The sequence below is a fragment of the Perognathus longimembris genome, chromosome 18 (genome assembly GCF_023159225.1).
Source record: "Perognathus longimembris pacificus isolate PPM17 chromosome 18, ASM2315922v1, whole genome shotgun sequence".
Classification (NCBI taxonomy): Eukaryota; Metazoa; Chordata; class Mammalia; order Rodentia; family Heteromyidae; genus Perognathus; species Perognathus longimembris.
Genome location: NC_063178.1, coordinates 18,993,518 through 19,013,156, shown reverse-complemented (window position 1 = coordinate 19,013,156; position 19,639 = coordinate 18,993,518). Strand labels below are relative to the sequence as shown.

Sequence of the window (19,639 nt, the reverse complement as noted above, 5' to 3'; positions counted from 1 at the left end):
AGTAATAATGCAAGACCTCCATCTCAAAATAATGGAAGTTACTTAATTATTGGTTAGGGATGAGCATTATGAGCATTATATGTTACGGCCCTTTGTGAAAGTCACTGACATTAACAAAGAACATTGAACCTTGTTCAAATAACAAGGTTGTAAGTGTAAATTATAAATATATAATTAGAGATTTACTTGTGAAAATGTATATGGAAACATGTAAATGATAAATATTTGACTATATAGAAAGTAATTTCTATAAGCTTAGGTTTTAGAATTCTTAGTGATTCTTTGATCTGTTTATTTATTTTTTTAACCTTTGGGTAGCTTTTGACACAACATAGAGTATGTTATTCAGAAATGGAAAAACTTGGGAGTTGAAATGCTTTTCCTTTGTGCAAGTAAAAACACTGATACCTGGGCTGGGAACATGGCCTAGTGGCAAGAGTGCTTGCCTCCTACACATGAAGCTCTCGGTTCAATTCCCCAGCACCACATAAACAGAAAAAGGCAGAAGGGGCGCTGTGGCTCATGTGGTAGAGTGCTGGCCTTGAGCGGAAAGAAGCCAGGGACAGTGCTCAGGCCCTGAGTCCAAGGCCCAGGACTGGCCAAAAAAAAAACACTGATACCTAGAAAATTCTTTTAAAATATCCTTGTCACGCTTTCAAGGGTTGGTTTTTAAGTGAGGAAAATCTGTTTCCTAAGCAAAGCCTTCAGAACTATAGAATTTCCATGGGTGAGCGCTGCTTTCCAGCAGCTTCTAAAGCACCCAGGATCTCTGTGGTGATTCTGCGGTTGAAGTGTCGTTCCCTTGCTTTCTGCAGGTGTTTCTTTCTCAGCAAACTGGAGGAGAAGTTGGCCATTTCTGAGGAGCACAGCATGAGTGTGGACGAAGATTCCGATCCCAGCGACAGGCCGGAAGCGAGCCGGCCGGAGGAGGACGTGCGCTCCTTGATACAGAGCTGCAAGTTCTCCATGAAAATGAAGATGGTCGAGAGCGCACGGAAGCAGGTGGGTCTGGGCCACAGGGGAGGGAGACCGCAGCTCACAAAGCAAACCAAGAGAATGCCATTTTCTAAAAAGAGACTCTTTGCCACTGAACACAAATTCAAGCAACCTAATTAAATCAATGGGCAAAGAATGTAAACAGACACTTCTCCAAGGAAGATGTGAACATAGTCCTCAAGCCCATGAAAAGATGCCCGCCTCAGTCACCGTGGCCACGCGAATAAAAGTCACCGTGAGAGAGCCAGCCATTCTTCAGGGTGTGGAGAAACCGACGCCCTTGTTCCCCCACACTGTTGTGTCTGCTCTGGACACCACACTGGCTGTTTCAGTCTTGCCATCCGCCCCAGCCGTTCCACGCATCGGCCGGGACTGAAGAGACATGAAGACAGAAGTCCGGACGCGGTTCACAGTAGCCTCACTCAGACATCCGGGAAGAGAAGCAGCGGGAATGTGTGTCTGCAGGTGGATGAACAGGGCATGTATGGCGCAGCCGTGCGCGAGCTATCATTGGTGTGTGGAGGGATGAAGTACGACTGGGTGAGCCTGGAAAGCATGCTGAGGGAAAGAAGCCACACAGAAATCTTCCCTGGGGTCGTTTTGATGCAATGGTCGCCAGTGCCTCCGACGGTGGCTGCTGACTGCGAGTGGGCAGAACTCCTCTCGTGAAGCTTTTAAATCTGGGGTTAGATGGTGGCTGTCTGACTTTGTAACTATACTAAACAGAAACAATGAAAACAATCAAAACCCAAAAGCCTATTCCTTAGAGGGGCATTGGTGGCTCAGGCCTGTAATCCTAGCTCCCCAGGAGGCTGAGGTCTTAGGATTGTGGTTCAAAGCCAGCCAGGGCAGGAAAGTCCATGAGACTCTGTATCTCCAGTTAAGCATCAAAAAGCCAGAAGTGGCGCTGTGGCTCAAGTGGTAGAGTGCTAGCCTTGAGCACAAAGAGGCTCAGAGACAGCGCCCAGGCCCTGAATTCAAGCCCCAGGAATGCCTACTCCCCCCCCCCCCCCCAAGGGGGGAAACAAAAAACCAGCTGAGGAAATGGACTGGCCGCTTCAAGTCAGGGTCATTGAAAAAAGAGAAGGCCTTTGAAGATGTCCTTGGTAAAATAATGGTTCTCCTGAACTGCCTCCTTGACTGTCCTTGTGGCATCGTCTTTTTCTTCTCTTCCTATAGAACAATTTTGCCCTTGCCATGAAACTGCTGAAGGAGCTGCACAAGGAGTCCAAGAGCAGAGACGACTGGCGGGTGAGCTGGGCGCACAGCTACTGCCGGCTGAGCCTCCGCCGGGGCCGGGCCCAGAGCGCCCCTGCGCAGGCCCTCGCCGGCCTGAAGAGCCTCTCCCTGCTGGGTACGCGCTGCCGCGCCCCTGTTAGTGTTGTTGCCCTTGTTTACGTTTGTTTTTGCAGTACTGGGATTTGAACTCGGGGCCTCCTGCTTGCTAGGCAGGTGCTCGATGTATTGAACTCTATCCGCCCGTTTTGCGAAGCTCTCGCGGGCGTGGCCGGGCGCTCCTGTCTGCGTGCTCTCGGGATGCCGTGGCTCTGCCCACGCGTGTAGCACATCCCGGAGCAGCAGCCTCAGGGAAAGGCGGGGGGTGGTGAGCCTTCGCTCTGTGTGACCCGGGATTACTTGGGTCATCATGGGGACGGGTTTGCCAACGCTAAGCGTGTGAACGTACTCGCCGACCATCCGTGATGACCTGGCTTTGGTCCCCACGCCGTAACGCCAGCAGCCCTGCAGGTACTGGCTGCTTGGCTGTGGCTTGGAACAGTCCCGAGTGCGGGAAGTGGGGCGCACCCTGCCAGGATTCCAGGGAGCGGAGCACACTTCGTCACACCGCTGGGGTTACAGGCCGGAGCCCTGCCCGGCACCATTCGATCACAAGTGTGACGAGGACTTCAGCTGCGGCTGTTGCTGAAGTTTCATCAGTTTCATGACACAGTATCACTTACAAACTCTATTCCTGGGTGTCAATGTGTATGCGCAAATGCATTGATAAGATCTGTTTCCTACTATCCAAGCTGCTTGGATAAAATGTAGGCTAATGAAAGATTTCATTCTAGTTTTAGTTACTTGACTTGTGTGCAGTTACTTTTTTTCTTTTAATCAATATCAGTGTTCATTTGGATTCCATTTACGTCTATAGTGCTTCTTGATTTTAACCTTCCCCTGCCAGCTTCCTTCTTCCCCTTTCTGCTTCCTAAACCATTCTTGCCAAGTTTCCTTGCTCCATTTTCACACATTTTGATGGAATTCACCTTCCCTCCTTTGCATTTGTCTTGATATAGTTGTTTTTACCAAGATTTTAATGGAAAATATTTTTCCATTAATAACTGAGTTTATGAAATTTGTTAACCAGCTCTTAAAGCCAGTTTTTCTGTGCTTTCAAGATTTATTTTCCTTAATATCTTAACAGAAAACAACTTTTATACACTGTGTGAATGTTTTCTATTTAATCTACTTCATTTTTTAAATCCTGTTTTTTGTTCTGTTTTTTCCTAATCCAACAGAGGAGAACAACACATCAAGCTACTTAAGCAAAAATGTTGTGGCTTCCTGTGATCAGAACATTCTCCTGGGTTCCACTTACAGGCTCATGGCCGGGGCTCTCGGCAGGGAGCCCGCCTGCCTGGCTAACCTCGAGGAGAACAAGGCTAGGCGGATCTTGGAGCTGTCTGGAGCCAGTGCCGCGAGTGCAGAGCAGGTAATGGCAGAGTTTGTTTGTGTGCAGTGTGTCCTTCATGCACACCTAGCCTGCGGGCCACAGGAGAGTGACACTTAGGCACAGCCAAGTTTCTTAGGTTGAAAATTGACCTGTTCCATGTGTTTCCTGTTTGTTTGAATGGTACAAACGTGTTAGGGGTAAAGCTGGGGACTTTTTGTTGTATTGATGTGGGGAGTTCCTCCCTGGATTTTCTTAATGAGATGTTACCACTAGTCGTCATGCCGACATTTCCCAGCCTGTGGGACAAACCGGCCTTTTTCCTTTGTAGCTAGTGCTGGGTGTTGCCTGGCTTAGCTTTTTTCAGATTGTGTTACGTTTTCGTGGTAGCAGCCTCCTCCTCACCTTAGGGAGTCGTGAGGCCTTGTCTTCTCACGGGCTGATGCCACCTGCAGACAGACAGCCTAAGACACCAGCTTCCGTCCTTACCGTAAATCCCCAGGGGGGCCGCGGCCCTGCTGGCCTGCTCCAGCTCTGTGTGTGGCTCTCCGACTCCCTGGCTTTGTCTCTTTTGTTTGGCTAGCTGTTGTATGCCCAGGATTTTACTGGGAGATTATTCCTCCTTCACAACTAGGGCTAACTCCTGTTCCTGTTACCATAGCTTTTGGTATTAGTAGTTTATTTATCTTGAGATGGGGTCTTGCTATGTTGTGCGGGCTGGCCTCGAGTTCAAGTGATCCTTCTGCGTCTGTTGGCACGTGCCGTGTGACTTTGAAGTTACTGACTCACTGAGGTGGCATGTATTCTCAGGTGATCACAGGTCTGCACCAGAGAGCGTTCCATCACCTCTCCAAGGCCTTGCAGTCCGTGGAAGGGGAAGTCCCGCCTTCCTCCAGGGGCCACGGGCCTGTGACTGGGGTGACCAGGGCTTATATGACGCTGGTTGATTTCTGTGACCAAGAGCTCCGCAAAGTGGAAGAAAATACAACCGGTGACTCTCAAAAGAATAAATCAAGTTAGTGTTGTTCTATCAGTATAATGTCCAGAGGAAACTGAAGATGCTTTTAGTTTTCCATTTGTTTTCCAATGACAGCTTTCTTGAAAGAAGTCTTTTTCTTTTTTAATGGTATTAGTATCTCCAGGCATGGTAGCCTGCATTTAAAGAGTCAAGTTGTCCTCAGTCTATCCCTTTGATTTATTTTAGTTTATTTACTTACTTTTGATGTTGCTGGGGTTGAACTTAGGGCCTTGTGCATGGTGGGTAAGTGCTGAACCACATCCCAAGCCCAAGGTGTTTTGAGATGGGGTTGTACTAGGTAGCCTAGGCTACTCTAAGTCAGGATCCTCCTGCTTTCATGTCCCAAGTGCTGGGAGGATAAGTGTCAACCCACACCGCTCATTTGCTTTGTTTCGTGTGTGTGTGTGTGTTGGTACTGGGGCTTTTGCTTAGGGCCTTCCTAGTAAGCTTGTTTGGCTTTTTTGCTCAAGGTCAGTGCTTTACTACTTTCTCTTTTTTACTACATTTCTCTTTTTTTTTTCTGGTTAATTGGAGATAAAAGTCTCATGGGCTTTTCTGTCAAAGCTGGCTTAGAGCCTCTGTCTTTAGTTCTCAGCCTCTTAAGGAGCTAAGATTTAGAGGCATGAGACAACTTCTTCATGTTTTTGGTTACAGTTTGGTACTAGCTCGTGTGGCCTGCCTTTTGCTCTGGGAATAAATGCAGTGATCAGGAGGTGTCTGTTATGCATACTCTAAAGGAAAAATTTGGCTTTCAGACACAAAAAACAAAAATGTGTATGATGTTTGTTGATTAAAAGTAGTTCAAAAGAGAGCGTTACAGCTGGACGCTATAATCCTAGCTACACTGGTGACAGAGCTGAGGATCGAGGGTCAAAGCCAGCCCAGCAGCCAAATCTGAAAGACTCTTATCTCCAATTACCTAGCAAAAAGCAAGAAGTAGAGCTGAGGCTCAAGTGGCAGAGCACCAGCCTTAAGCAAAAAAGTTCAGGACGAGTGCGAAGACCTGAGTTTAAGCACAAAAGAAAAAACAGCAGTGACATGCAAAAAATATAAGCCTAAAGGGAAAAATGTTACCACTTATCCTATTGATAGCCTGTAAGTGACGTGTTGATCGTTGTTTTCCTCCTTCAAAGGTACAGGTTGTGTCGAACTGGAGGCCTATCCAGCACTTGTGGTAGAGAAAATGTTGAGAGCTTTAAAACTAAATTCCACGGAAGCCAGACTCAAGTTTCCTAGATTACTTCAGATCGTAGAACTGTATCCAAAGGAGACCTTGAGCCTGATGACAAAAGAGGTTGGTACCCCAGGGGATGGAAGGGAACTTGACGGAACGTCACGAAGACACTCCCGCTGGTGGGCTGGAGGTGCGGCTCAAGCAGAAGGGCACTGGTCTAGCGAATGCCAGGCGCTCGCTTCAGATCCCAGGACCCTCAAACCAAACCCCCCCCCACACACAGAGACCTCCTTAGCGAGGGCCACGCACGGGCTGCGGCTTCTCCAGACAGCACCGGATCCTGCTGCCGTTTCACGACACAGATCATTTAACGTGTGGGACAGAGCATGTACAATGACTCCTTTTGGGTGTTTGTAAGAACGCTGCATCTGAACAAACGTCCAAAGCAATCAAGGACCCAAAGTGTTGTGTCCGGGGCGGAAACAAGGACTTTCTCGCAGGTGTGACCCACGTAGATGAAGCTGCGGTCTGTAGCATCTGCTGCCGCCTTAGGTTCGGTTCCGTGGCCGAGGGGGATGACGACGCTTCCGTCTGCGTCCCCCCTCCCACGGTGGATAGTACTTGCGGCTGGCCCCGTGCCCCACAGGCCCGAGGACTCGCCGTCGGTGGGACGGAGGCGTTCGTGTGTGTGTGTGTGTGTGTGTGTGTGTGTGTGTGTGCGTGCGTGCATGCATGTGCACACGCACACAGGGCACTGCACCTCTGCCCCCGCTCTGCTCCTCTGCCTTCCTGGGACCGTACCTGCTGGCCGTGCTGTCCCGTGGGCGCTGTTCCTGTGGGGAAGGCTCCCTGCAGAGGCTTGCGGCTATTAATCCTTGAGATTTTACGGAAAGACCTGTCTTCGATGGATCTTTGGCCTGTCTTAGAAAATAGGGCCAACCTGTGATTTGAAATTACAAGTTCAGAAAGGCTTGACTGGCACTCTCTGTTAGCTTGTGTTGTTATTTGTTATTTCTTAGCATTGGTGATTGGACCGAGCCATCCCCTAGGCCTTCCCTTTATTGTTATTTTGTGTTGGTGATAGGGTCTGCCTGGGCTAACCTTGAACTCATGAGCCTCCTGCCGCTGACTCCCACGTAGCTTGGGATTACAAGTGTGAGCCACCACTCCTGCTGTATTGCAAGTTCTTAAACAGTACTGTCTGAGCTGTGCAGATCTGGCGTGGTTATCGGGGCTCTGACTACACTCTTCACTTCCTGTGGATGTCCATTAGTAGGCTTTGCCAGCAGGCCTTAAACAGGAGAGTAAAGTAAATGCAGAACTGCAAAATATGTGTTTTTCTTTTTTCTTTAAGTCATTCCTGGGGCGTGAACTCCTGGCCTGAATGCTGTCCCCGGTTTTCTTGCTAGTGCTACCACTTGGGCCACACGTCCACTTCTGGCTTTTAGGTGGAAATAAGAATCTCAGACTTTCCTGCGTGGGCTGGCTTTTAATCACAATCCTTAGATCTCACCCTTCTGAGTAACTGTGATAGGCATGAGCTCCAGGAGTTCTTTATCGCTCATGGCTAGCACTCGAACACTTGAAGCACAGTTTATAGTGGTTAATTGGAGATGTCTCATGAACTTTTCCTACCCGGTCTTTGAACCTCCGTCCTCAGATCCAAGCCTCCGGAGTAGGTAGGATTTCAGGCCTGAGCCACCGGCTCATGGCTATGTGTTTTTCTTAAAGATAAGTGAGGAAGTACTTAAGTAACATTTATGGGCTTGATTTTTTTTCCTAATGTAATATGTTACTTATATGTGGAAAAGTCCATTTTGAATTTGTGACTTACATACTTTTAATCCCATCACAAAGGAGGCCTGGGCGCAAGGGCCCAGCTCAGAAACCAATCTGACTTAGTCAATCAAACATTATTTAGTGTTGTTATGACAGATGCCTTGTGGTCTTCCTCCTCCTGTCTGCGCACACACTGCCCTGTCCTCAGTTTACCTGCAGCTGGGAAGCTCCTTATGCTAGCATTACAAGCATATCAAGGTTTACCTTGAAAATACCATCTTTAAAAACTTGGAGGCGAACAAGTGCACATTTTTAAGGGACTGCTGAGTTAAGAGACAAAAGCCAGAAGCTACTAAATGGAAGCTATTTCTTTCTTTTTTTATTTTGAATTTTATTGTAAAAATGATGTGCAGTGGGGTTACAGTTAGATGACTCGGGTAATGAGTACATTTCCCTTCCCTCCCCTCCCCATGTCCTTCCCAAGGTGGTGTCTAGTGAACTGCACTGCTGAGATGTTCACCCTTTGTCCCACCGTTTCTGTGCTTCCCCTTCTCCTCCCTAAATCAAATAAACTTACATACAAGGCAAAGGGTATAGAAATCAAAAGCCGCCACAGAAGGGAATAAATAATTTTAAAAAACCTCTTATTTCCATCTCTTGGAGTTGTAAATGGAAGATATGTTGATATGTGTAATACATAAAAGGTCTGTCAAATGCCATCGGTACAGTGGTACAGCTTAAAAGAACGCTAAGAAAAGTAGATGTGATACAGAAAACTAACATTTGCAACTTCTGAAGTAAGTGATTGCCAAAGACCAGTAGGAAATGGTTGAAGGAAAGTGCCTGGTGTGACCCTCCCTGGGACAGTACCTATGTCCCAGCTCTGGAGGAGATAGAAATGAGAGGGGCGCAGTTTGAGGGTAACGCGGGCAAAAAGATAGCAAGATCTTACCTTAGGAAGCACACTCGTGGTGGTGGCCCACACCTTTATTCTTTCACCATAGTTAAGTGCAGTCTTGAAACAAGAGGATGGTGGCCCATTGCCAGACCCAGGCAGAAGTACAAGACCCTCCATCTGAAAAGTAAAGTAAAAATAAAGTGAGCTGCTGTCAGGAAGAGTGTGGTCTCTGGGCGCCAGCGGATCATGGATCAAAGCCAGCCCGGGACAGAAAAGTCCCTGTGAGACCCCTACCTCCAATCAACCACCAGAAAAAGTGGCACTGTGGCTCAAAGTGGTCGAGCCCTAGCCTTGAGCAAAAGAGCTCAGGGACAGCGTCCATGCCTTGAGTTCAAGCTCCATGATCGACACCCCCCCCCAAAAAAAAGTGAGCTACAGCTATGAAAAGCAGCAAGTCTGAATTCGTTCTTGTAAACAAAGACTATGTTCTGTGTTCTGTTGCACAGGAAATGTCTCGAAGAAAACAGCACTCACTTCACTGAAAGAGATCCAAGGAATAGGAACTATTACCTTGTACGCATAGCATTTTGGACAGAGTCGGTTCACTGTTTTGTTTGTGATTCCGTTTCACCCATCTGTGTTTCAGATGTCTTGCATCCCTTGCTGGCAATTCATTGGCTGGATCAGCCACATGGTGGCGCTGCTGGACAAAGAGGAAGCCACGGCGGTGCAGCCCACGGTGGAGGAGATAGCCAGTCACTACCCACAGGCCCTCGTCTATCCTTTCATCATAAGCAGCGAGAACTTCTCCTTCCAAGACACAGCTGCTGGTCATAAGAACAAGGAGTTTGTGGCAAGGTGATGCTATAGAAAAGGGTTGAGTTATCTTCATACTACAGGGTATAAGAAAGGTGTGTGGTAAAAGCAAACCTGCAGAAACCAATAGCCCTGACCTCTCTGCAAAGCATAGAAGACTTTAGACATCTGTTGAAGGTATCTTGTTTTGTGTAGTACTTGTTAGAGCATTTCTTTCCTTTTAAAAACAGATTTCATCTCAGTGATCCTATGATCAGGATTGTGATCTTAGATCATCTGTTGGGTCAGGCAGACTAAATGAGATACATATACTTGTGTGTGATTTTATGGAGCTGTTCAGTAGTTATTACATATTGTATAAATAATATCTGTATATGTCTTGATCTTTGAAGGTGTTTGATTGCCTAGTCTGTCCAATTTTTTTATAGGATCAAAAGTAAGTTAGATCAAGGAGGAGTGATTCAAGATTTTATTAATGCTTTAGAACAGCTCTCTAATCCTGATTTGCTCTTTAAGGTAAGAAAACATGTTTTGATACATAAAAGCAGATTTAAAGCTCACTTGCAGCCTGGCCTGATTCTTGATCATTTTTCCTTTCTCTTCTTTTCACACAGGACTGGGTTGCTGATATGAAAGACGAATTAGGAAAAATGCATGTAAATCAAAAAAACATTGAAAAGCTTTATGAAAGGATGCATGCAGCGTTGGGCAACGCGAAGTCCCCAGGCCTCGGGCCCTTCAGAAGGAGGTTCGTTCAGGTGAGGCGGGAACACACCTGCTCTGGTTGCAGAACGGGCACTGGGGAAATCTGCTCATGCCCGGTGGCTGGCTGACAGCTCTGGCTTTGGAATGTCTGTTGGATTTACGAACTTGCTTTACACCTGTCTGGTACTTGGTGCGAGGTGCCGCCAGGACGCCTTCAGTTCAGATGGCGGCGGGATGGGTCAGTACGCCAACTTGTACTTGCACATTCTGAGGTCTGAAGCTTACGTAGCTTGATATTTTTAATTCTTCAGATGATTTAGAGACGGGATCAAGAAAATATTTTGATCTTACTTGAGTTAATTATTAATATTCCCAAGCAGCGCTCTGACACAGGAAATACGCTGTACTTGGAGATACAAAGACAGACTCCATTCCTGAGGCCAGGCGTCACATGACAGCCACTTAAAGAAATCTGCGCACAGGATAGTGTAGTAAAGGAAATTGATTTTCAGAACTGCTCTAGCGTTGGAAGGAAACCCCTTGTGTTTGGAGGGAGTCCTGGAGCTAGTGGAGCTTGCAGTGAGCTTGCTGTGATTCCTTTCCCTACACGGACTCCAGCATCCTCTCCTCTTCAGGGTCTTCCCTGGCCTTCTTCCTCCCAGTGGTCCAGAGCACCTTCCATATGCCTTGTTTTCACCATTCATTCACACGGACTTTTCCCTCCCCGTCTTTGTCAAGCTGGCAGCTATTCGTTAAACATGAAGAAGGTTAAGGGCACGAAGGAGAAGTCCTGGCATTCAGGTTGGCAGCAATTCTTCAGCCCACCATCTTACAAGACAGAAGAGGAGCTTCGTGATTGTGTTTTTTGTGAATAACCCAGGCCTGAGATCGAGACTAGGGAGTGGTATGCCTGGGCTAGACACTGTCCCTGAGGGTCTGAGCTACATCTCTTGAGCTACATCTCCACTACCAGTGTTTTTTGATGGTTAGACATAAGACTCTCAAGGGCTTTCTTGCCCCAGCTGGCCTCAAACCGTGGTTCTCAGATCTCAGCCTCAGGAGTAGCTAGGATTATGGCCATGAGCCACTGGTACCTGGTTGAATGGGATAATTTTGCTAAGTGGGTCATTTGGGGTGGGTCATTTCCACTTAGTGTAGTTTGAGTTAAAGACATGAACACAGGAACAATCAGGACCTAATATGACCAGGTAGACATTTTAAAAGTGCAGGTAATACCACACAAACTGAGTAGTTTACTTCACATCCTGTTGTATGCTGTAGATCCTTGAATAAACAACGGGAGTTGTAATTACCTGAGGTACTAATTTGTATTAGAAACTAATGGAGTTTAGAAATAGTGAAATAATGTATTTCATGATGACCAGGTTTATGTTGTAGAATTGGTTCTGCATTAGTTAAAGATTTTTTTTGGGGGGTGCAGGTGCTAGGGCTTGAAGAACTCAGGGTCTGGGCACTGTCCCTTAGCATTTTTTGTTCTACTACTTGAGCCACAGCTCTGCTTCCAGGTTTTTGGTGGTTAATTGGAAATAAGAGTCTCACAGACTTTGCTGGCTGGACTGGCTTTGTAGCTTGAACCTTAGATCTCAGCTTCCTGAGTAGCTAGGATGACAGGTGTGAACCACTACTGCCCAGCTAAAAAGGTTTTAAATTAATGCTGTTCAGGTATATCTTGATAGCTCCTAAGACTTTTAAAAATCTTAATATCAAGATTATTTAAATAGGTATGATACAAAGAATTTTTACATTCCAAGATATTGCTTCTATTTTTTTTTTTTTTTTTTTTGCCAGTCCTGGGCCTTGGACTCAGGGCCTGAGCACTGTCCCTGGCTTCCTTTTGCTCAAGGTTAGCACTCTGCCACTTGAGCCACAGCGCCACTTCTGGCCATTTTCTGTATATGTGGTGCTGGGGAATCGAACTGAGGGCCTCATGTATATGAGGCAGGCACTCTTGCCACTAGGCCGTATCCCCAGCCCTGCTTCTATATTTTTATAGTTATAATTTTTTCTAAATAATGTTTATTTATAGCTCTTATATGATTCAAACTGTTTTGATTCAGACTAATGTTTCCAAAGACCCATTCTAAGGACAATAGCAATTTTATGTTTTCCTCCTCAAAAGAAAAATATGTGAGCTATTAATTGTTATTGAATTACTTTTTTAATTTTGCTTTTAACTTTGCTCCTAGTTATTCATGTCATCATAATGATGTAAACACAGAACTAGACAAAAGCACGAAGAAGTTTTTAAAATTATATTATAACTACCAGCCATTCTAGCTATAATCTTTTTAAAGGAAGACATGTAACAAACAAAAGATTTGTTAGAGTATTGAAATGTTCAAGGAAGGTGAAACTATAATAAAAAAGAAGAAATGTGTATAATTGGGTACTTGTTTATTAGGAAAGTTTGTAAGGATAGAAGTTTTTCCAAAGTTCCAGCTGAACATTATTAATCTTTATAGTAATTTATTGTGTGTTTCAGGCTTTTGGGAAAGAATTTGATAAACACTTTGGGAACAGCGGTTCTAAGCTCTCCAGAATGAAGCTCTGTGACTTCAATGCCATTACTGACTCACTGCTTGCAAAAATGAGGCAACACTCGAAGCCACCTGGAAATCTGAAAGAATACTCGCCATGGATGAGCGAGTTCAAAGTGGAGTTTCTGAGAAATGAGCTGGAGATTCCTGGTAGGTTTACCACCGGTGTAACAAAACCGAATTCTATGCAAAGCAGTGGTATGCTATACTGTGCAAGAACCCTTTGCTTCCAAACAGTGAAGCTCAGGTCATGTCAGTTCCCTTTAAATAAATTATTATACTTTTAATTTTTAGGAAAATACTTAATTATTGCGCATTTGTACACCTTACCACATGGCTAAGGCAATGAGAGTTGTTGGTTTTTTATATCCCTAATTGTGATTGAGATTTTTATTTAGTAAAATGGTTATCCCGAACTATAGATTTCTTCCAAGCATGTCCTGCTTTGCTCCTTTTTCTTCAGAAATAGAGTACAGAAACAGGTCACTTCAGGCACCAGCTGACCCCCTTTAAAGGGACTAGTTGGTGGTTAAATGACCTACCCAGAGGAGCTGGATTGTGCCTTGGGGGTGGAGTCACACAGCAGGTTGGCCAGGTGGGAACAAGGTGTAATTATTTTCAGGAGAAACGTGTCTATTCCGTGTTCTTTGCCCTGGAATTTTCCAAAGGGGGGAAAATGTATTCATCTGGCTCATTCTGGCAAATATATGAAAAAGTATGTTTTTATTGACAAGCATGCAGTTGCTTTCTGTCGATTTCAAGGAAGACATTCACCTATAAGTTTTCTAATGTGTAGACCCTTTTTGAGATAATGCTGTGTTCTAGGTCAGTGTGGTATATTTTTTGCTGGAAATGTGTCTGATTGGAATAGGAAACGATCTTCCATTAATTGGCTGAATGGAGATATTCTGAGTGCATTTTCTTTAAATGAACACTTTGAGTCTTAAATTGATCATATCCAAAGAACATTTTTATTGGATCAACAGATGTGCTTTAAAACATGCGGGCTCTGTTCCGAGCTGTACGTGAGCAAGGCTGTGTGGTTTCTTTTAGGTCAGTACGACGGCCAGGGAAAACCATTGCCTGAATACCATGTGCGGATCTCTGGGTTCGACGAGCGGGTATGTGTGAGCATTTGTGAGCACCCTCGTTGTGTTAATGTAAATGTGAGAATGTGCGATTCGTCCTACGCTGGTCTCAGATTTTATGGCACTTTTTTCTCTATTGCTGACTAAATTTCTTACTTATAATGATGTTGCCAGTGGGTCAACATCAATCATGTTTAAGGCTGTAGTAGATTCAAATAATAAGTTGTATGTATCCATTATAAGATTTAATCATTAGTCTCTTCTGTAATAAATGTAAATTGAGTCTAGAAAATGCAATACAGGGGCTGGGAATGTGGCCTAATGGTAGAGTGCTTGCCTCGTATACATGAAGCCCCTCAGCACCATATGTATAGAGGGGGGAAAAAAGCCAGAAGTGGAAAGAAAATGCAATATAAAAAGAAACAAGCCCAAAATAAAGTTGGAATGATAGTATGCATGTTGGGAGGTATTATGTCCTAAAAGTGAATTTCCAAGTTTTCACTGTCCAGAGATTTCCATAAGTGAGACTTCTTCCCTCCCTCCCTCCTTCCTTCTCTCTCTCTCTTTCTTGTTTAAAAAAAGCAACAGCAGGGGCTGGGAATGTGGCTTAGTGGTAGGGTGCTCGCCTAGGTTCGAAGCCCTGGGTTCGATTCCCCAGCACCACGTACACAGAAAATGGCCAGAAGTGGCGCTGTGGCTCAAGTGGCAGAGTGCTAGCCTTGAGCAAAAGGAAGCCAGGGTCAGTGCTCAGGCCCTGAGTCCAAGGCCCAGGACTGGCCAAAAAAAAAAAAAAGCCACAGCAACAACCAAGAAACCCCTCGAGCAGTGTCTTGATGGTTTGAAGGTGAGCGTGATGGCCTCCCTGCGCAAGCCCAAGCGCCTGGTCGTCCGCGGCCATGACGCGCGGGAGCACCCTCTCCTGGTGAAGGGCGGCGAGGACCTGCGCCAGGACCAGCGCGTCCAGCAGCTCTGCCAGGTCATGAACGGCGTCCTCGCCCGCGACGCCGCCTGCAGCCAGAGGAGCCTGCGCTTGCACACCTACCGCGTCGTGCCCATGACCTCCAGGTGTGCACGGGGGGGGAGGGGGGATATGCACGGAGCGAGGGGGAGGAAGAGAGAGGCGCCGGCCGTGGTCCTGGGGCTGCCTGTCGGCCCCGTCAGGGTTGGCAGGCAGGGCCGCCAGTGCCGTATCCTGCAGGCGGGAACGCGGGCCGGGTTTTGGCGTCCCAGGCTGCGGGACCTCCACCCAGAGGATGCGGAGAACCACCCGACAGACAGCTGCTCCCGTCAGGCTCCAGCCAAGAGACCGCGCGCAGCTCTGCGGTTACCCAGAAACAGTGCGCTTTGCTTTCCAGATTAGGAGTCATTGAGTGGATTGAAAACACCGTGACCCTGAAGGAGCTGCTTCTCACCAGCATGTCACCCGGGGAGAGAGCGGCCTACACCAGGTACTGGACGCTGCCCGCGCTCCGTGCTCCTGCCCTCCAGCCCAGCCCGCCTCCTCCTCCACATCCCCTGGGTGCTCCCGCCCCCCAGCCCGCCTCCCCACACATCCCCTGGGTGCTCCTGCCCTCCCCCCATATCCCCTGGGTGCTCCCGCCCTCCATCCCGCCTCCCCACACATCCCCTGGGTGCTCCTGCCCTCCCCCCACATCCCCTGGGTGCTCCTCTGTCAGCTGGCACGCAGGACTGGTGTCTGCGCGACCATTTCCAGCCGCGCCCGGGACGCCTTGTGATTCTGCTCTCAAAACTCCCCTGGCCTGGGCTGTGTTTGCCTCTGGTGAGGTGAACAGAGTGAATGTTTACTAGAACGGAGTATTGGGATGATTTCATGGTGTACAGCCTTGACAGTATTCATTAATGATAAGATCAAGAGTTAACGGGCTGTCATCTCCCGGGTTCCAGATCGTAGCTTCAGTTCCTAACGCGTGAACTCATTGACTCTCACCGCAGCCTGTGAAGGTTCATTTTCCACTCCACGGCCTGCTCCCGGGCGCTGTGTGTGGCCGTCCGCGTGGTCGCGGTCCTTTGTTACATGATATGCTAGCGTTCAGGCCTAGGTGACAGGAACTGGTGTTGGCTTCATCTTATTCTGTGTAAGAAATGGGAGATCAGTATGACAAGTTGTATTTATTTTTCCCTGACTCTTCACTGTTTCTCAACAAATTCTTGGTGATTTTCACCTTAAAAGAAATCATAGGATGCTATCGCTCTAATTCTGTACCCTTTTTCTTCTTGTTAGTGGTCCCAAAGCACCCATTTTTGAATATAAAGATTGGCTGACAAAAATGTCAGGGAAACATGATGTTGGCGCCTATATGCAGGTGTTCAGGTGAGCGCGGCCTCGAGGGGCGTTTGGCATTTGTCGTTCTGTTCGTTCTCACAATGACACCGCTGCACGCTCTCGCGTCCTAGGATGTTTGTCTCGGAGATCCTTAAAGTCGAGTTGAGATTCGAGCTGGGCTTGGCGGCACGTGCCTGCGACCCCGCTGTCCAAGGGGCTCGGGAAGGCGGGCCCTTCGCACATGGGGTGGAGCACGCATGGACGCCCGGGAAGGCGGCCCCTTTCCAGCTGGGGTGGCGCTCGTGGACGCCCGGGCAGGCAGGCCCTTCGCACATGGGGTGGAGCACGCGTGGACGCCGCTCGCTTAACGTGCAAGTGTAACGAGCTGTGTTCCGGTTGTGACCTCCTAGGAGCGCTAATCGCACGGAAACGGTCACGGCCTTCAGAAAGCGGGAGAGCCAGGTGCCCGCCGACCTGCTGAGGTGAGCGTCCCGGTCCCTCCCCTGCGCTGGTGGCTGGCCGGGCGGGGCGGGGACCCGGGGCGGGGATGGTGACGGGCACGGTGTCCGCAGGCGGGCCTTCGTGAGGATGAGCACGGGCCCCGAGGCGTTCCTGGCCCTGCGCTCCCACTTCGCCAGCTCCCACGCGCTGCTGTGCGTCAGCCACTGGCTCCTCGGCATCGGAGACCGGCACCTGAACAACTTCATGGTGGCCACGGACACGGGGGGCGTGATCGGCATCGACTTTGGCCACGCCTTCGGGTCGGCTACGCAGGTACGCCTCAACTCCCGTTAGCTTACAGCCCTCGCGTGACACCCTCCAGAGGGGGACGGTTTTCAAGGCTGGTTTCTGTCGTGGTCATTAAAGTTGACATTTTTGAAGGAAGGAAACTCACTTGGGGCTTGTTTAGACAGTCAGGTGAGAGGCAGCACATGGTGTGCGTGTGTACACCTGAGTCTGAAATCGGAGCCCAGTGCTTGCTCAGCCTGTGCTCTACCCCCTGAGTCATGGCCCCGCCTGGCTTTCCGCTGGCTGTCTGGAGATGTGCTCTCGGGGACTCCTCTGCCTGGGCTGGCTTGGAGCTCAGCCTTTCGAGCGGCTGGGATTACAGGATGAGATCGTGGCCAGGCTGGGGAGTTGAGGTTAAGCAGAGTCCCCGGCACTGGTGGCTCATGTCTGTAGTCCCAGCGACTGGGGGGCTGGGATGGAAGGATTGCAGTGCGAAGCCAGCCCGGGCGGGCAAGCCCATGAGACGCTCCGGTTAACCCCCAGGAAACTGGAAAGGGCATTGTGGCCCAGGTGGTAGAGGCTGGCCTCGAGCACTGAAGCTCAGGGCCAGCGCCCCAGCCCTGCTGCGTTGAAGCCCATGACTGATAGGAAAGAGAAGTCGTGGACTTGGTAGTCTCGCTGAGAGTAACGATCTTGGGAAACCTGTTTGTTCTTGCCTGTTACCTTGAGACTCGCGTGGTCTACCTCTTTCGTGTCTGTTTTTCCTTTTATTTAGTTTCTCCCGGTTCCTGAGTTGATGCCTTTCCGTCTCACACGCCAGTTTCTCTCCCTGATGTCACCGATGAAAGAGACGGGCCTCTTGTACGGTGTGATGGTGCACGCGTTGCGGGCCTTCCGTGCTGACGCCGACCTGCTCACCAACACCATGGACGTGTTCGTGAAGGAGCCCTCCTTTGACTGGAAAGTAGGCTTTGCTTTTGTCCCAGTGATTGATCCCGTACCTCCTGTTGGATGGCAAAACGCATCCAGTTACTATTTTTGGTGTATTTCCCACAATTAACATTTAGAGTCCTTTGGTCTGAAATCCAGATAAAAACATAAAACACTGGTCTGGTGGCTCACGCCTGTCATCCTAGCTACCCAGGAGGCTGAGATCTGAGGATTGTGATTCCAAGCCAGCCCCAGCAGGACAGTTCATGGGCCTCTGATCTCCAGTTAACTACAAAAAGCTGAATGTGGACCTGTGGCCCACGTGGTCCAGTGCCGGCCTTGAACGAAGTTGAGGGGCATCACCCAGGATCAGCACTTTAAAAAGCGAAAACTTGATTTGAAGAACACTGCTGCTTCGCTAGAGTTTATTCCTTACTGAAAATGGACCCATTCGTGGTGGCGGTCCAATGTTTCTCTTGACACACTTTTTTTTTTTTTGCCAGTCCTGAGCCTTGAACTCAGGGCCTGAGCCCTGTCCCTGAGCTGCTTTTGCTCAAGGCTAGCACTCTGCCACTTGAGCCACAGCGCCCCTTCTGGCTTTTTCTGTTTATGTGGTGCTGAGGAATCGAACCCAGAGCTTCAAGCATGCTAGGCAAGCACTCTACCACGAAGCCACATTCCCAGTCCTGACACAACTTTTAGTGTAAAAGCACTAGATGAAAAGGCTTCCTTGAGCAAACAAAGCAGACAGTGCTGTCTTGAGTCTCCAAGGTCTTCCCGAGAGGCGTCACCCTGTGGAGGGGGGACCCACGCACCTCCCTGCCACCTCCGCTGCAGGGCTCCGAGAATCCGGCTGTTCCCAACCTGGAGTGTCTGCTTTTACAAAGATTACTTCTTGATTCAACCAATATGAATGTGTTTGTGCATGTTGTTATAACACATAGACAACAATCATGTTCTGTTTACTTAGAATTTTGAGCAAAAAATGCTGAGGAAAGGAGGATCATGGATTGAAGAAATAAATATAACTGAGAAGAACTGGTACCCTCGACAGAAAATCTGTTACGCTAAGAGAAAGTTGGCAGGTGCCAATCCAGCCGTTATTACGTGGTGAGTGGTCACACGCTCCCTCGGGACTGTGTGCGGCGTGCTGAGCGCCTCGGGCCTCGGGGGTGTGGCCGTCCTCGCTGCTCGGACGGGGGTGGGGGGGAGGGCTGGCTGCGTGGACACCGGCGTGTCCCGCCCCGGGCCAGTGTCTGCCATAGCCGGTGCCCACATGAGGACAAAGGTGCGTTTTTAGGTGGATGTCAAAATACAGTCAGTTGTCTCTCAGCTTTTCTTTCTAGCACATTTGCCCCATCGGGCCCTCATTGCCACAGCGCTAAGGTGTGATTCACACAGTGTGTGCTCGTAAGGCCGTATGTAGTAGTGCATGCCGATAATCCCAGCGACTCAAGACGCCTTGCTTGAGGGATCCTCTGTGTAAAGTTAGGCTGGGCAAAACGTGATTGAGGCCTCCTCTCAACAAAGAAGCCCATGCCCTGGGAAGCACAAGTAAAAGGTGGCGCTCGCCCCAGCTCCAGGCTGGAGTGTGCCGAGCAGGAGGAGGGCTGGAGGCATGCCCGCCTGGCAGGCGCAAGGCCCTGTCCTGAGCTCAAGCACTACCAAAACCCACAGTGCCTTCGCTCTCGCTTGGTTTTAATTGTTTTCTTCTTGAGACTTAGATATATAGATTGTTCTTAGGGAATGGAAAAGTAAGAGTTAAGAAGTAGGAGTACAAAGAGTGCTCACCTCATATTCATGAAGCCCTGGGTTCGATTCCCCAGCACCACATAGACAGAAAACGGCCAGAGGGGGCGCTGTGGCTCAAGTGGCAGAGTGCTAGCCTTGAGCAAGAAGAAGCCAGGGACAGTGCTCAGGCCCAGGACTGGCCAAAGAAAAGTAGGAGTCAATGGCCATGTGTGGTTGGCTGCCAAGGTCTTTCCGACAAAGCATG

At 48.5% G+C, this 19,639-nt stretch overlaps 1 protein-coding gene across 1 annotated transcript in view; it reads left to right on the top strand.

The window, feature by feature from the left end:
* The window catches only part of Prkdc (protein kinase, DNA-activated, catalytic subunit), a 126,199-nt gene that overhangs the window by 104,783 nt on the left and 1,777 nt on the right, over nt 1-19,639 (top strand). Inside the window, exons 69-85 of the mRNA XM_048367451.1 lie at nt 816-1,002; nt 2,176-2,350; nt 3,513-3,706; nt 4,475-4,679; nt 5,816-5,976; nt 9,180-9,391; nt 9,778-9,865; nt 9,964-10,107; nt 12,558-12,762; nt 13,666-13,733; nt 14,545-14,765; nt 15,056-15,148; nt 15,943-16,032; nt 16,395-16,466; nt 16,557-16,758; nt 17,489-17,677; nt 18,614-18,753. Coding sequence (XP_048223408.1) covers nt 816-1,002; nt 2,176-2,350; nt 3,513-3,706; nt 4,475-4,679; nt 5,816-5,976; nt 9,180-9,391; nt 9,778-9,865; nt 9,964-10,107; nt 12,558-12,762; nt 13,666-13,733; nt 14,545-14,765; nt 15,056-15,148; nt 15,943-16,032; nt 16,395-16,466; nt 16,557-16,758; nt 17,489-17,677; nt 18,614-18,753 — 2,646 coding nt within the window. The remainder of the gene's footprint in view (nt 1-815; nt 1,003-2,175; nt 2,351-3,512; nt 3,707-4,474; nt 4,680-5,815; nt 5,977-9,179; nt 9,392-9,777; nt 9,866-9,963; nt 10,108-12,557; nt 12,763-13,665; nt 13,734-14,544; nt 14,766-15,055; nt 15,149-15,942; nt 16,033-16,394; nt 16,467-16,556; nt 16,759-17,488; nt 17,678-18,613; nt 18,754-19,639) is intronic.